This window comes from Oreochromis aureus, linkage group 6, assembly GCF_013358895.1.
Source record: "Oreochromis aureus strain Israel breed Guangdong linkage group 6, ZZ_aureus, whole genome shotgun sequence".
Classification (NCBI taxonomy): domain Eukaryota; kingdom Metazoa; phylum Chordata; class Actinopteri; order Cichliformes; family Cichlidae; genus Oreochromis; species Oreochromis aureus.
Window position 1 is genome coordinate 41,414,004 of NC_052947.1, and position 13,019 is coordinate 41,427,022.

A 13,019-nucleotide genomic window follows, 5' to 3' on the forward strand; every position below is an offset into this window, starting at 1 on the left:
GAATCCTTGTGCCAGTCAGATGTTTGTAGGTGTAGGTGTTTGGACTTTTAAAGCACTTTCAAGAAATTTAATGATCACTCCCACCCCCCCCCACACACACACACACACACATAAAACATATTAAGGATTGTACATTAACATAAAACTGTTGTTGGAACCATACTGAATTTCGCCAGAAAAACACACACACATGAAGAGAGTATGCATAGTATGCAAACGGCTACCAAACAGCCATCATAATTCGTCATACAATGAGAACAGGACAAATCAACAACTGACACTGACTAATTAATATTAAAATCTGTAACATAATGTATTGTTTGGAGTTTAGTCTGTTACTGTTACTATTTTTACCATTTCTTCTTGGCGCAACTGTAACCCACATCATTTCCTTAGGGATTAATAAAGTATTCCGATTGTTTCAGGATGACCTGCCATTATCCAATCACACATCTGCTTACCTGCATCTTTTGCTCGTTTCTCCTCCTCTTCTTTTCTATTTTTTCTAAACTGAGCACCTGATGGCTTTGAACTTTTCTTGTCCATCTTCCATTAGTTTTAATTTTGCACTCCAGTATGAACACAAATCCCCCAACCCGAGGATCACCACAACATAACCTAACAGACCTACACCTTAGTTCACAGATTCACTTTGTCTAAGGTGTATTTCTGGGATTTCGCACAACCCAGGATTCAGATCATGAATACATAATGGGCTTGGATTTACAACATCATGAATAAAATGTGCTCTATTTGGAAGCAGCCGGCCCCTCCCCTTTCGACAGGTTGTGTGAGAGACTTTAAATCATCAAACTGTAAATTATAAATTTTAAATTGTTATTGATCCCTTTACCCCTGGTCCTTATTTTCTTACTCTTCTTATATTTATTGTTTGTTTACTTGCACTGCTGTAACTGGAGCCTCGTCGTCTCGTCTCTCTATATACTGGACTAAGTTTACTTTGACTTCAGCAGCGCGCAGGCGCACCGAGGGCTCTCGTGCTCACTTTTCGCGTATAGAATTTCGAAAAAACATCGGTGCAAATTATAAGTCTGTATCATAATGTCCGGTGTTTTCGTGTTTGTTGGTTTGTTTTTATTTTGTTTTATTTTGCGAGTTGGTTATTAGATGCTGCTCCAGCCCAGTGTTGCCAACTCCTCAGTAAGGAAAATCGCTATTGGTTGTCCTAAAAGTCGCTAGAAGTCGCTAAATGACGTCATCACCTAATTTGCATAATTGGTCATGCTAATATAATTGTAACCTATGTTGTTGGAGAGAGAAATAACATCGTGGAAGAGACATAAAGTGAGTAAAAAACGTCCTAAATGCATTTAGAGTTTATTTAGAACTACAAATTAAATTTCTTTTAGCAATTATTGTTTTTTTTAATGTCACAATTCCAACCCTGCTCCTTTACCCGGGCTTGGACCGGCAAAAGTGACCCGAAATAGGCACTCTGGTGGAGTTACTTTGTGTGTGTGTGTTTATAAGTAGTTTTAAACCTTGTGATCCACAAAACAGCATAAGAGTACAAGAGTAAAAGAAGAACTGACTGTGTTACAGCACCCGCTGCTTGTTGAGAGTAAAAGGGATACGCGCTTTCACGTCTTTTTTTAGCGACTTTTTTAAGAAAAAAAGTCGCTAGGGGGTCTGAAAACTCGCTAAATATAGCGACAAAGTCGCTAAGTTGGCAACACTGCTCCAGCCACCCAGAGAATCCCCCGCCGCCCCGCCCTCTCCTCCCAGTGCCGCAAGCAGCAGGCGCGCCTCGCAAACGGAGGGCGCCCTTACTCCCAGCAAACGGGCGATAGAAACCCGATCGGTGCCTACGACATTCCCAATATGCGCTGGCATTTTTTTTTTTGATGATGCCCGTGATGCCGCCCACCACCACGATGCCGCCCCGGGCAACCGCCCGTGTCGCCCGTATCAAAAACCGCTACTGATGACCGTAAATAAATGTCAGACTTACAGCTCCTGTTTTACCGCATTAAAGCGATCAGATGATTTCAGCGCTTTGACATGGATGGTAGTGAAACCAGGAAATGACAAACGTAGCACAGCAGCAGCGTTTCACACGTCTGAGTTGGAAACACAAAATCTGGTATGAACATCATTCACAAAACAGCTCCCAGCTTCTTTTGCTCGGCTACAGTTTGGATGGATTTGCATTTAAAGATGCAAAGAGACTAAAATGGTTAGGGTCAGGAGGTCAAAGATCAGAGCTCCTGTGGGTCTGAGGGCAGCTTCACGCTGGAGAAGGATGAAGGAGTCTGACCTGAGCCAGTGTTTGACATGAACACATCAGCACTGCTATCAGTGAGCCTAACGACAGCTGTTAGCATCATTTCAGTGTTTCAGTCTGTGACAAAGTGGGTGAGAACATCGTTTGTCTATATTCTTAGTTAACATTCTTGTTTTGATTTAATCATATTTCACATGTAATCTGCAATAGGCAAACATCTACTATCCCGGGTTTGTTTATGTTTTGCACTTTTACAGATTATATAATATAACATCTTGGTTTATGTCAATTCCTACAAGTTTGTTAAGTTAACATGTTGTTTATTTCAACTGTTAATTTGTATTGTTTAGAACTTACCTTACCTACCTGTCTTCCAGAAACAAAAGGAGGAAATGTAGTTTTACTTCCTGCTTTATAGCTTCTGGGTTCATCTGAGGTCACAGGAAGAGACCAAGTGCAGGAGGGGAAGAACTCTTGTAATTTAATAAAGTTGATTTTAGAGTGTTTATGGATAAATAGATTTATTGTTGTAATATGTATTGATTACACCATAGAGTTTGTGTTGCCAGTAAAGAGTAATAGAGGTTTGAATATAATTATGTTCATCTTACCTACCTACTGAATGGAATAGTCCCGAGGAGAAATTGTTTGGTTAAGTGGACTATTTAAACAGAAGAACTCAGGTGTTTGAGAAGAAAGGTTCAGGTCAGTGTAGCTGTGTGCAGTTTGACCTTCATTTCCGTTGATTTAAGTTCAGTTATGTTTATTTGAACGGAGTTAATTTGGAGTTGAGTTTCTTATTTGTTTCTTTGTAAATATTGTTTGGGTCACACAATGGTGAATAAATCACTTGCTACACTGGACAGCATCAGCCTCCTGCACTTCTTTGACCGCTTAAGTCAAGTCCTACCACACAGTCATTTAAAAACACTTCCTGTCACTGTGGTGGTTACGGTGACATCATGCAGTTTATGTTTTGACCTCCAGAGGGCGACAAATAGCACAGACAGAGAGCTCCATTCAAACTTTGCTGCCATCAGTAATAATTCTTCAAATATAATCATCAGTCTTTGTGCAGTTATGATATCAGAGACAATCTAGACATGTGTGACAATACTGAACATGTCACATGACACACCTTAAACGTCATGTGATCCACTCTCAGTCTGCACTTTCATTCATGACTTTAACAGGTTGAAATGGGCTTTGAACAATCGTCAGTTTAGTGCTGAAATATTCAAACGCTGCAGGAAGAAGAACAAAGTGATGACAGATGTTTGTGTTTCAAACAGGAAAACCAGCAGATAAAATCACCTTTGGACAACCTGCCAGAGATTTGGGAGTTTCCCACGTGCACCTGAATGCAGCACTGACAGTTTCTCAAACGCCTCTCTGACTCTTTCCTTCCTGCTCAAAGTTCCTTTTTTTTCCTTGGTGTTTGTGGCTGATGCTGATCGTCTCCGTGTGAAGCTCCGTGTGAAGGTAACCTTCGCAGTGTGTAATGTTTCCTGGCTAACATCAGCTGTGTGCGGCTTAGTTTCAGCACGCACAGCACACATCTGCCGCTCCATAGTTCACGGTAACGGACTCACAGCTGGACCAACGAGGCCGACCGTTAAACTGTTGCCTTGCTGATAGCCTGTAAGTCTGTAAAAAGTCTGTGAAAGATGTCTGTTCATGCTTGTAGTTATTAAAAAAAAGACTCCACAATGAGTCGGTTTGAATGTTTTCAGTGATGATGTGTAGAAAAATAACAACGACGACTTTTTAAAGCTGTGTGGACAGGGTGGAGTTCAACATGTGGGCGTAGATGGAGGGAGCAGCTGTGTAGGTGGACAGGTTTATTTCTGGACTCCTGCTGATGGTTTCTATTGCGGGTTTGCACATGACGTCATGCTGTCAAGGTAGTGATCACGTTCATCAGAATCAGAAAGTCTGTTGTTATTGTCGCAGGTACAAAGAAATTAAAAGCAGTCACTTATATGTGCTTAGACATAAAAACTACATAGAAATGATCACGACTTTTTCACCCTCACAACTCAAATATTACACATTACAGGTGTGTGCAGCACTCATCGAGGACAGAAAGAGAATCTTTTTTTCATCTCTTTCCTGTTTCTGACAGAAGACGAGGAACAAAAACATGATAATTAACAGATACAGTCATCAGATAAACAGTATAAAAGTATTGTAAGTATTAGGAGTAAAAGTATTTGGATTTTTAAAGGTCAAACAATATTTGATGATTAAAAATCTTTACATTTTTATTTTCCTTTTTTCTTTCTATCCTTTTTTTAAATTTAATTTTATTTACTTTTCATCATCTTCATCTGCCTCCAGCACCACCTTCAGCTTCTCCCTTCCATCTGAAACTCTTCCTCCTCACTGAAGTTAGGCTTCTAATGTGAAAAATCCTACATGAATATACTTGATTCATCTCGATATTGCCTCAATTAGTCAGCAGCTCGAATAACTGTGGTTTTCAGGGTTTTCCATACCTACTCCACTGGGGTTGCAAGGTGATCCAAGCAGGTGCTAAAATGTGGCATTGCCAGGCTGTATGCCACTGACTGACTGATTCACTGTCACCACAACATGTGTCATGAGACAGTCTCCTTCAAACAAATCAAACTCACCATGTTTAAGATGGCAGTGAAAGAAACGGATGGGCAGAAAGCAGCACTGTGGTCAAATGAAGAGGTGCAGACCTTTTTGTGCACAGTGGCTGAAGAAAAAATTCAGATGAAGCTGGATGAAGTGATCCGCATTGCAAAGGTTGGCTGCTAAAGGGACCAATGCACAGTAACCAGTGGCTTTAAAAACGTTAAAAACTGAAAAGTGATTACCGGGCCATCAAGGACCACAATGGCCGACGTGGGTCCAACAGACAGGACAGGAAGTGGTTTAATCAAACGGGCGTCATTTATGGGCACTGACCAGCGAGCACCTGGAGTGAGAGTGGCCTCGACTCACTGCTGGAGAACATGGTGACGTTTGTGAGTGCTTTGTGTGTTTAATCATAATATAGTACCATTGGTGATGTGTTCACTTTGAACAAGCCATGTTTCAGTAACACTGTTGTCTCAGATAAAAAGCTAGCTAGTTCCCTGTTTGTGCTAACTCCATCCTCTGCTAGTTTTCTGTGCTTACTGAGAGAACAACATAAAGCAACAGCTGAAGAACTACGCTTTCCCCCAGTTTAATGTCATTTGTGTCCTTTTGCTGTGAAACCTTTTCTACATGCGAGGGCTTTTCATACATTTGGATTAGCATGGACCTCCAAGCTCCCCTGTTTGTGCTCCAGCTGCAGTTGGTGCAGCAACGCAGACACTGCAATGCCCCATCACTGGTAAGAAATGGTGATGAAATTTCATATTATGTTGACTTTAGCAGTGGTGGAGGAAGTGCACTTTTGTTTAATTTTCTTTCCTCCACTGTATTTTTGCTCCATTTTTCCCATAATTCCTCTTGCATTGCATTGACCTTCCATTCTGCCTTTCCTGAAGGCGAGAGGAAGAGGACACAATCTACACCTGACTGTACTAGTGTGCTTGTTGAGATCTGGCAGTGGATGTGTTGAACCGGGAATATTGAGAATACCGTGAGGCATGGCAGCAGAGGGCGTAGGGAGGAAAAGGCAAAACGGCACAGGCCGCAGCCTTCAGTTAGGCATCCCTGAGTGTGGTCGGTTACCTTGCTTCAGTAATGCGTGGCCACTGTGGCTGATGTTTCATCTCATCCATGGACTTTACCCCTTTGATGTAAAACAAAAGCAAAAGCTTTACATTGCTTTACTTTGTATCTTTTGCTTCTAGGAGAGGTTTAGTACAGCTTCAGTGTTGCACATAGAAAATAATTTATACAATGCACATCGTAAATAGTTTGAATTTTCCAGAGTGTAATAAAGAATTTAGTGATTGTTATGTTTGTGCATCATACATTTTTTACATGAATAACCAACATTTGGCACAGATGTTTTGGTGCCAGGATAACTCCTCTTGAAGAAAATAAAAACAGTCTCTCCTTTGCATTAAGTCATTGCACAAAAATCTACATCTGTTTATGTGCCAGAGAAAAAAACCTTTATTGTATGTATTTTGTTGTGTTTGTGACCTTCAGGCCGCCTGAACCCACCCACACTGTAATGGAACACCAGTCGATCTGAGTCGAGTTGATACTAATGGAAAAGGGCTTAAATGTGTCCCGGGCTCATGAACTCTTTAGCTGATTAACTTCTAGTTAGTTAGCTTAGCTAACAGTTAAAGTGTGAACACTGTAAGCAGTCAGCTTGGTCCTGAAATAAAGCTGCTCGCTGCCATTTCTACAGCCGTGTTTGACCTGCTGCTTTGTTGAACTACAGTCATGGAGGAATTGGAGGCTGAACTCGGCTCTGTGACACTTTTTGTAATGAACTGATGAAAGCTGTGTCTCAGATGGATGTTAGTCCAACACATCAGACACGACCTCTGCAGCTCTCAGTTGATGTGCACATGAATGATTTGTGTTTCCTCTGCAGGTAGAAAGTGTGTGTGAGCTGATGTGAGCAGCATGGATCAGTGTGAGGACAGAGAGGAGCGAGTCCCTCCCTCTAAAACCACTCTGTGTGGGGAACATGAGAGCCAGACCAAAGCTCAGAGGTGAGATGACCATCTCTAACTGTCCATGACTCTTCTCCATGTCACAGCTCAGCACTCACATCTCTGCTCCATCATTATTCACAGGAACCCACCTGGACCTCCACCCAGCTCTGTGTCCTTACAGAGTGACCGAGTAAAAAAATTGATCAATAAATTTGAACAAAGAAGGTTGTCTGAGAAAAAGTAAGCTAATGTCACTGTTACAATGTCTCAAATGTGATCATCTTAGATGTGATAAGGCTTTAATTTTATTTAACTTGCTTTTAGGCTCCATCAGAGACTCAAACCTGGACCTAAACCCAGCTGTGTGTCCTTAAAGAGCGACCAGTCTGAATATCGCGTGATTAAGTTTAAAGTCCAGCCTCCGTCTGCTGCGGAGAGGTGAGCTGTTAGTAACATGAACTCTTTGATTTAACTGCTTGATGTTGTTGGATATAAACTGCAGTGCAAACACATCATTCCCTCAATCCCATTTAAACTGTCTCTTAAAAACAAGCCTTTGGTTCCTGAACAACTGAAAATCCACTTCAGCAAACAGGAAGTGATGCTCGTGCTCATGTTTTCTTCCATCAGTCATGTGCTATATGTTGGAGGAAGTTAGAGGACGTAACACTAACTCTGCTGCACAGATTTCACTTTGACTCATAAAACTCAGAGCATCAAAAATGACTCAAACGCTGGTTGCTATTTTTAACTTAAAACTGAAGTCACTCTCCATTTTTCTCCACTTTTCTGAAAATCCATCAAATAATAATCTTCTAAAATGTAGAAAAGAAAGTTTCCTCTCTGACTTTGTGCCTTTTGGAGATCAGTTTATTTTCTACTCACTGAACAGTTGACAGAAAAGTGTGCAGCACATGGTAAACACATGTAACTATACTGCTAAACGCAGGTGACTGACATGAAATCTAAACCTACACTAAAAAGTTAATCGTGCCAATTAAACGTTCATAGTGATGGTGTTCATATTATTATGTTGGGTGATTGAGCAAGCAGATATTTAACAATGGGGCTCGTGTAGATAAAAGCATTTGTGGATTTGGTGTTGTGCATTCAGATCAGTCATTTTCACATGTTGACCTTTGTAACTCTGAGCGACGCTAGCCAATAGCTAATGTAGCTCATGCTCACTGTTTTTAGTGTGAGTCTGTAACTGTGCACTACACAGCATTGAGCAGTCCTGAACGAAACAGTAGTTGGAAATTTCAGCATGCAGTTAATTTTTATTTTATTTTCCAGAGACTAGAATTTACATTCCATTACAACCAGTACAGTTAGCAAGAAAACAAATCTGACACTCAGCAATTTGCAACATCACACCATGTAGAACAGCATCTTAACAAGTTTAAGCAGGGAAGGCCATGAAAGTTGGACTAGCAGGAAAGAAAAATGAAAGAGATGGAATTTAAAGCTCAAACAGGAAGTGCTGTCACTGAAAAAAAAATCTTATTACTTCAAATAGAGCTAAATTGATGTTGGTAAAAACATTAATCTGGTCGCTCCTTTTAGTGAGTTAGTTCCCTGTTAGGTCCCTTTGTGTCCCTGTCCCCAGTTGTGTCCTCGTGTCTGTCTGGTCTCTCTGTTCTGTCTCCTTGGCTGTATGCGTTCCTTGTCTTGTCTCGTTTATACGTCTGCAGTTCTGGTCCTTGTGTTTTTCCTTTTCCTGGTCCCACGTTCTTCTTTTTATGTCATGTGCTTTTGCCTCCCAGTCTGTTGTGCGTATCACCATATGTTAATCCCCATTCCCAGTGTCATGTCCCATATAGAAATGAAATAGGAAAAACTTGTAAAAGACTTGCATCAGCTTTAGCTTGCTTCATATAGTGAATCATATAAGGCTTATATGATTTACTCATGAGAGTGGCCACTTTCTCATTACTTTCATATATTGTTTTAGGAAGTATCCAAAACATACAAGTTTCATTTATATAATTTTTCAAGGGATCTTATATCTTTTCACTATTGTATGCTTTTCATACAATATAATAAAAAAACAAACAATAACATGTTTGAAATATAAGCCGGCGAGGTGTGATTGGGGATACCACTCAGGTGCGTCTGCCTCCCCCGCAGCCGCGCCGCAGACCACGCCTCGCCACAGCTCTGCAGTCAAAAAAAGGCTCACTGCAGCCACTAAGAGTCAATAGTATTAAACTTTCACTAAATTGTATATTTTTCATCTCTCTTCACAAGTTTCTGGATTTCTTTTTTTTATAAGACTAAGACTGAACTGTATTTTTCCATGTTTGGCACATGTTCATATTCTGTTTAACTTTTTGCTTTTTTGAAAAACAACAGTACTAATCAGCGCGTCACCGTTCTACCTAGTTCGTAAACCAGAATCATGTATTTCATCTTGTTGTTGTCATCAAGTTGTTGAGTTGAGGAGTAACTATTGTCATCTCTGATGGCTGACTTTCTTTTTCTACATGCTTTGTAGCTATTAACAAATAAAAAAGGGGGCTTGACTTGGATTTTTCTGATAACTGTTGTAACTGGACTTTGCTCCCATTGATCGTTATTGGAATTTAGCTTTATTTCAAAGGAATACCTCAAGAACTTGTGGTTATACCTGTAAACTGTGTTTGAGATAAAATATAATGCTTTAAAGACTTTTCAACTATGAATTTCTGTTGAAAATGAACTGTTGAACATTTACAGCTACAAGGAGTCATCTAAATCGGTCATTGTCCAAATGTGTTGAGTCTGTGTTTCCACAGGCCCCCCTAGTTTAGAGACTTATTCATGAAGAACGAAAAACAAGGCAGAACATCTTCAACCGATCTTTAACTCGCTAACGAGGGAAGGCTTGGTCAGAACCAGGCAGTGGAGCAATGCTCCTCACCTGTCTCCAGCCCAAATCCTTCAAAGAGCAGCTCTCCTCGCAGCTATTTATTGACATGACAGTTACAATACACAATACAACACAACACAAGCACCTCCCACCGTAAACCCCCCTAATGGTTCTAAGACAAGGCACTATGTGTGTGTGTGTGTGTATGTGGGAGGGGGGTTGCGTTTGTGTGACCTACTGCTCACCAAAAGGATCATAAAAGCAGGAAGCTTACAACACAAGAATCAGATCTTTCAAATAGGATATATCTGCAATTAAACCTCCCCCAGCACAGAGTGGCTGGAGAGGTGGTCAGGATCAAAGGAATCTCTTTGATCCTACTGCTTGAACTAAGACTTTACAAATTTAAGAAACACAATGACAACATTCAACAATTTGACTCCAACAAAATGTCTCTTGCTTGACCTTTACCCTCTGCTTGAACTAATTCTTCATGATTCCTCCACAGAGTGGACCAGGAGAGCGCAGAGGTTCGAACTGGTCAGTCTGCCCATCAAACACACCTGGACTCCATATTTATGGTCTGTACATGTACAACAACTACTTTTTACATCTATTCTGTTCACAGTCATCTCCATGCTGCTCTTTGTAGACCATGGATCTGATGTTTGGCTCCATGATTCCAGTCTGATTGGGTCATTCATAAAGTATTCTGTTCCAGCTGCTGGAGGACAACATCATCACTTTTGTGAAGAACGAGCTGAAGAAGATCCAGAAGGTTCTAAGTCCAGATTACCCAGAATGCTTAGAGAGTCAAAGGGAAGAAGAAGAACAGAGGAAGACGACCAGAGAAACTTTTGTGAAGATCACACTGGACTTTCTGAGGAGCATGAAACATGACGAGCTGGCTGACCGTCTGCAGAGCAGTAAGAGGATTTAAACTATTGGACTAATGGAAAATTTACTTATGTCTTTAGAGACACGTCAACATGTGCAATCAATAAACTGAGATTCTTACTCCTCTGTTCCTTTAGGAATTCCCATTGGAGCTTTTCAACATCATCTCAAATCTTTCTTGTCAAAGAAGTTCCAGCATGTGTTTGAGGGCATTGCTAAAGCAGGAAGCCCAACCCTTCTGAATCAGATCTACACAGAGCTCTACATCACAGAGGGAGGGACTGCAGAGGTCAATGATGAACATGAGGTCAGACAGATGGAAACAGCATCTTGGAAAACAGACAGACCAGAAACAACCATCAGACAAGAAGACATCTTTAAAGCCTCACCTGGAAGAGATGAACCAATCAGAACAGTGCTGACAAAGGGAGTGGCTGGCATTGGGAAAACTGTCCTAACACAGAAGTTCACCCTGGACTGGGCTGAAGGCAAAGCCAACCAGGACTTCCAGTTCATATTCCCATTCACTTTCAGAGAGCTGAATGTGCTGAAAGAGGAAAAGTTCAGCTTGGTGGGACTTGTTCATCACTTCTTTACTGAAACCAAAGAAGCAGGAATCTGCAGCTTTGAAGACTTCCAGGTTGTGTTCATCTTTGATGGTCTGGATGAGTGTCGACTTCCTCTGGACTTCCACAAAACTACAATCCTGACTGACCCTAGAAAGTCCACCTCAGTGGATGTGCTGCTGATAAACCTCATCAGGGGGAAACTGCTTCCCTCTGCTCGCCTCTGGATAACCACACGACCTGCTGCAGCCAATCAGATCCCTCCTGACTGTGTTGGCATGGTGACAGAGGTCAGAGGGTTCACTGACCCACAGAAGGAGGAGTACTTCAGGAAGAGAATTGGAGATAAGAAGCAGTCCAGCAGGATCATCTCCCACATCATGACATCACGAAGCCTCCACATCATGTGTCAGATCCCAGTCTTCTGCTGGATCACTGCTACAGTTCTGGAGGATCACCTGGCCAGAGAGGGAGGACAGCTGCCCAAGACCCTGACTGAGATGTACATCCACTTCCTGGTGGTTCAGGCCAAAGTGAAGAAGGTCAAGTATGATGGAGGAGCTGAGACAGATCCACACTGGAGTCCAGCGAGCAGGAAGATGATGGAGTCTCTGGGAAAACTGGCTTTTGATCAGCTGCAGAAAGGAAACCTGATCTTCTATGAATCAGACCTGACAGAGTGTGGCATCGATATCAGAGCAGCCTCAGTGTACTCAGGAGTGTTCACACAGATCTTTAAAGAGGAGAGAGGACTGTACCAGGACAAGGTGTTCTGCTTCATCCATCTGAGTGTTCAGGAGTTTCTGGCTGCTCTTCATGTCCATCTGACCTTCATCAACTCTGGACTCAATCTGCTGGAAGAACAACAAACAACCTCCAAGAACTCTGACACAAGAGAATCTACAGAGAAAAACTTCTACCAAACTGCTGTGGACAAGGCCTTACACAGTCCAAATGGACACCTGGACTTGTTCCTCCGCTTCCTCCTGGGTCTTTCACTGCAGACCAATCAGACCCTCCTACGAGGCCTGCTGACACAGACAGGAAGTAGCTCACAGACCAATCAGGAAACAGTCAAGTACATTAAGGAGAACCTAAACGAGAATCTGTCTGCAGAGAAAAGCATCAATCTGTTCCACTGTCTGAATGAATTAAATGATCGTTCTCTAGTGGAGGAGATCCAGCAGTCCTTGAGTTCAGGAAGTCTCTCCACAGATCAACTGTCTCCTGCTCAGTGGTCAGCTCTGGTCTTCATCTTACTGTCATCAGAAAAAAATCTGTTTGAGTTTGAACTGAATAAATACTCTGCTTCAGAGGAGGCTCTTCTGAGGCTGCTGCCAGTGGTCAAAGCCTCCAACAAAGCTCTGTAAGTAAATATGTGGTCATACCTTTTTTTTAATTAACAGCAAACAGGTATCCACAGCTAACAAAAAAAACATTACTGGGTGCTCATATCTGTAAAATTAGTAAAACTATTAAATGATCATCAGTAGTCACTTTATTCAATAGTGAATACATGTGTAGCAGCAGAAATTGTGAGCGTTTGTGAAATATTTCAAAGTGTAACCTCATCACTCAGGCTCCATTCAAGCCTCTACACTACAAGCGTCTAGACTCTGGGTGGGGTCCTGCTCTAATCCCCGTCACCACTGGGAATCCATTCTGAGATGGGCCATCGGAGTCTCATTGCAAAATATCTCTATCTGAATTCTGTACATCAATACATTTTTTTCCCAAAAGGTTGATTCTGTTCATCTGGATGGAGCGTTTTCAATGGGAGAAACGTTTTCCGTAACTGTATAAACAGTACATTTGCAGAATGATGTCACAGCCTAGTGAAAGAACAATGGGCTGTGAGGTCATTAATGAGGTCATTAATG

General features: G+C 41.6%; 1 protein-coding gene across 3 annotated transcripts; it reads left to right on the forward strand.

Moving 5' to 3' along the window:
- Positions 1 to 1,785: 1,785 nt before the first annotated feature.
- LOC116324732 (NLR family CARD domain-containing protein 3-like) lies at positions 1,786 to 12,509 on the forward strand. 3 transcript variants are annotated; one of them, XM_039613764.1, is made up of 11 exons: positions 1,786 to 2,372; positions 3,538 to 3,886; positions 4,019 to 4,435; positions 4,586 to 5,241; positions 5,493 to 5,594; positions 6,762 to 6,882; positions 6,967 to 7,065; positions 7,150 to 7,263; positions 10,185 to 10,257; positions 10,398 to 10,602; positions 10,711 to 12,509. In XM_039613764.1, the coding sequence occupies exons 6-11, from the start codon at positions 6,794 to 6,796 to the stop codon at positions 12,507 to 12,509; spliced, it is 2,379 nt and encodes a 792-aa protein (XP_039469698.1). In that variant the 5' UTR covers positions 1,786 to 2,372; positions 3,538 to 3,886; positions 4,019 to 4,435; positions 4,586 to 5,241; positions 5,493 to 5,594; positions 6,762 to 6,793. The 3 variants fall into 3 exon arrangements, with proteins under 3 accessions (XP_039469698.1, XP_039469699.1, XP_039469697.1); XM_039613765.1 differs by having other exon boundaries at positions 5,516 to 5,594; XM_039613763.1 differs by having other exon boundaries at positions 4,019 to 4,149; positions 4,305 to 4,435; positions 4,586 to 5,594.
- The last annotated feature ends 510 nt before the right edge of the window (positions 12,510 to 13,019 follow it).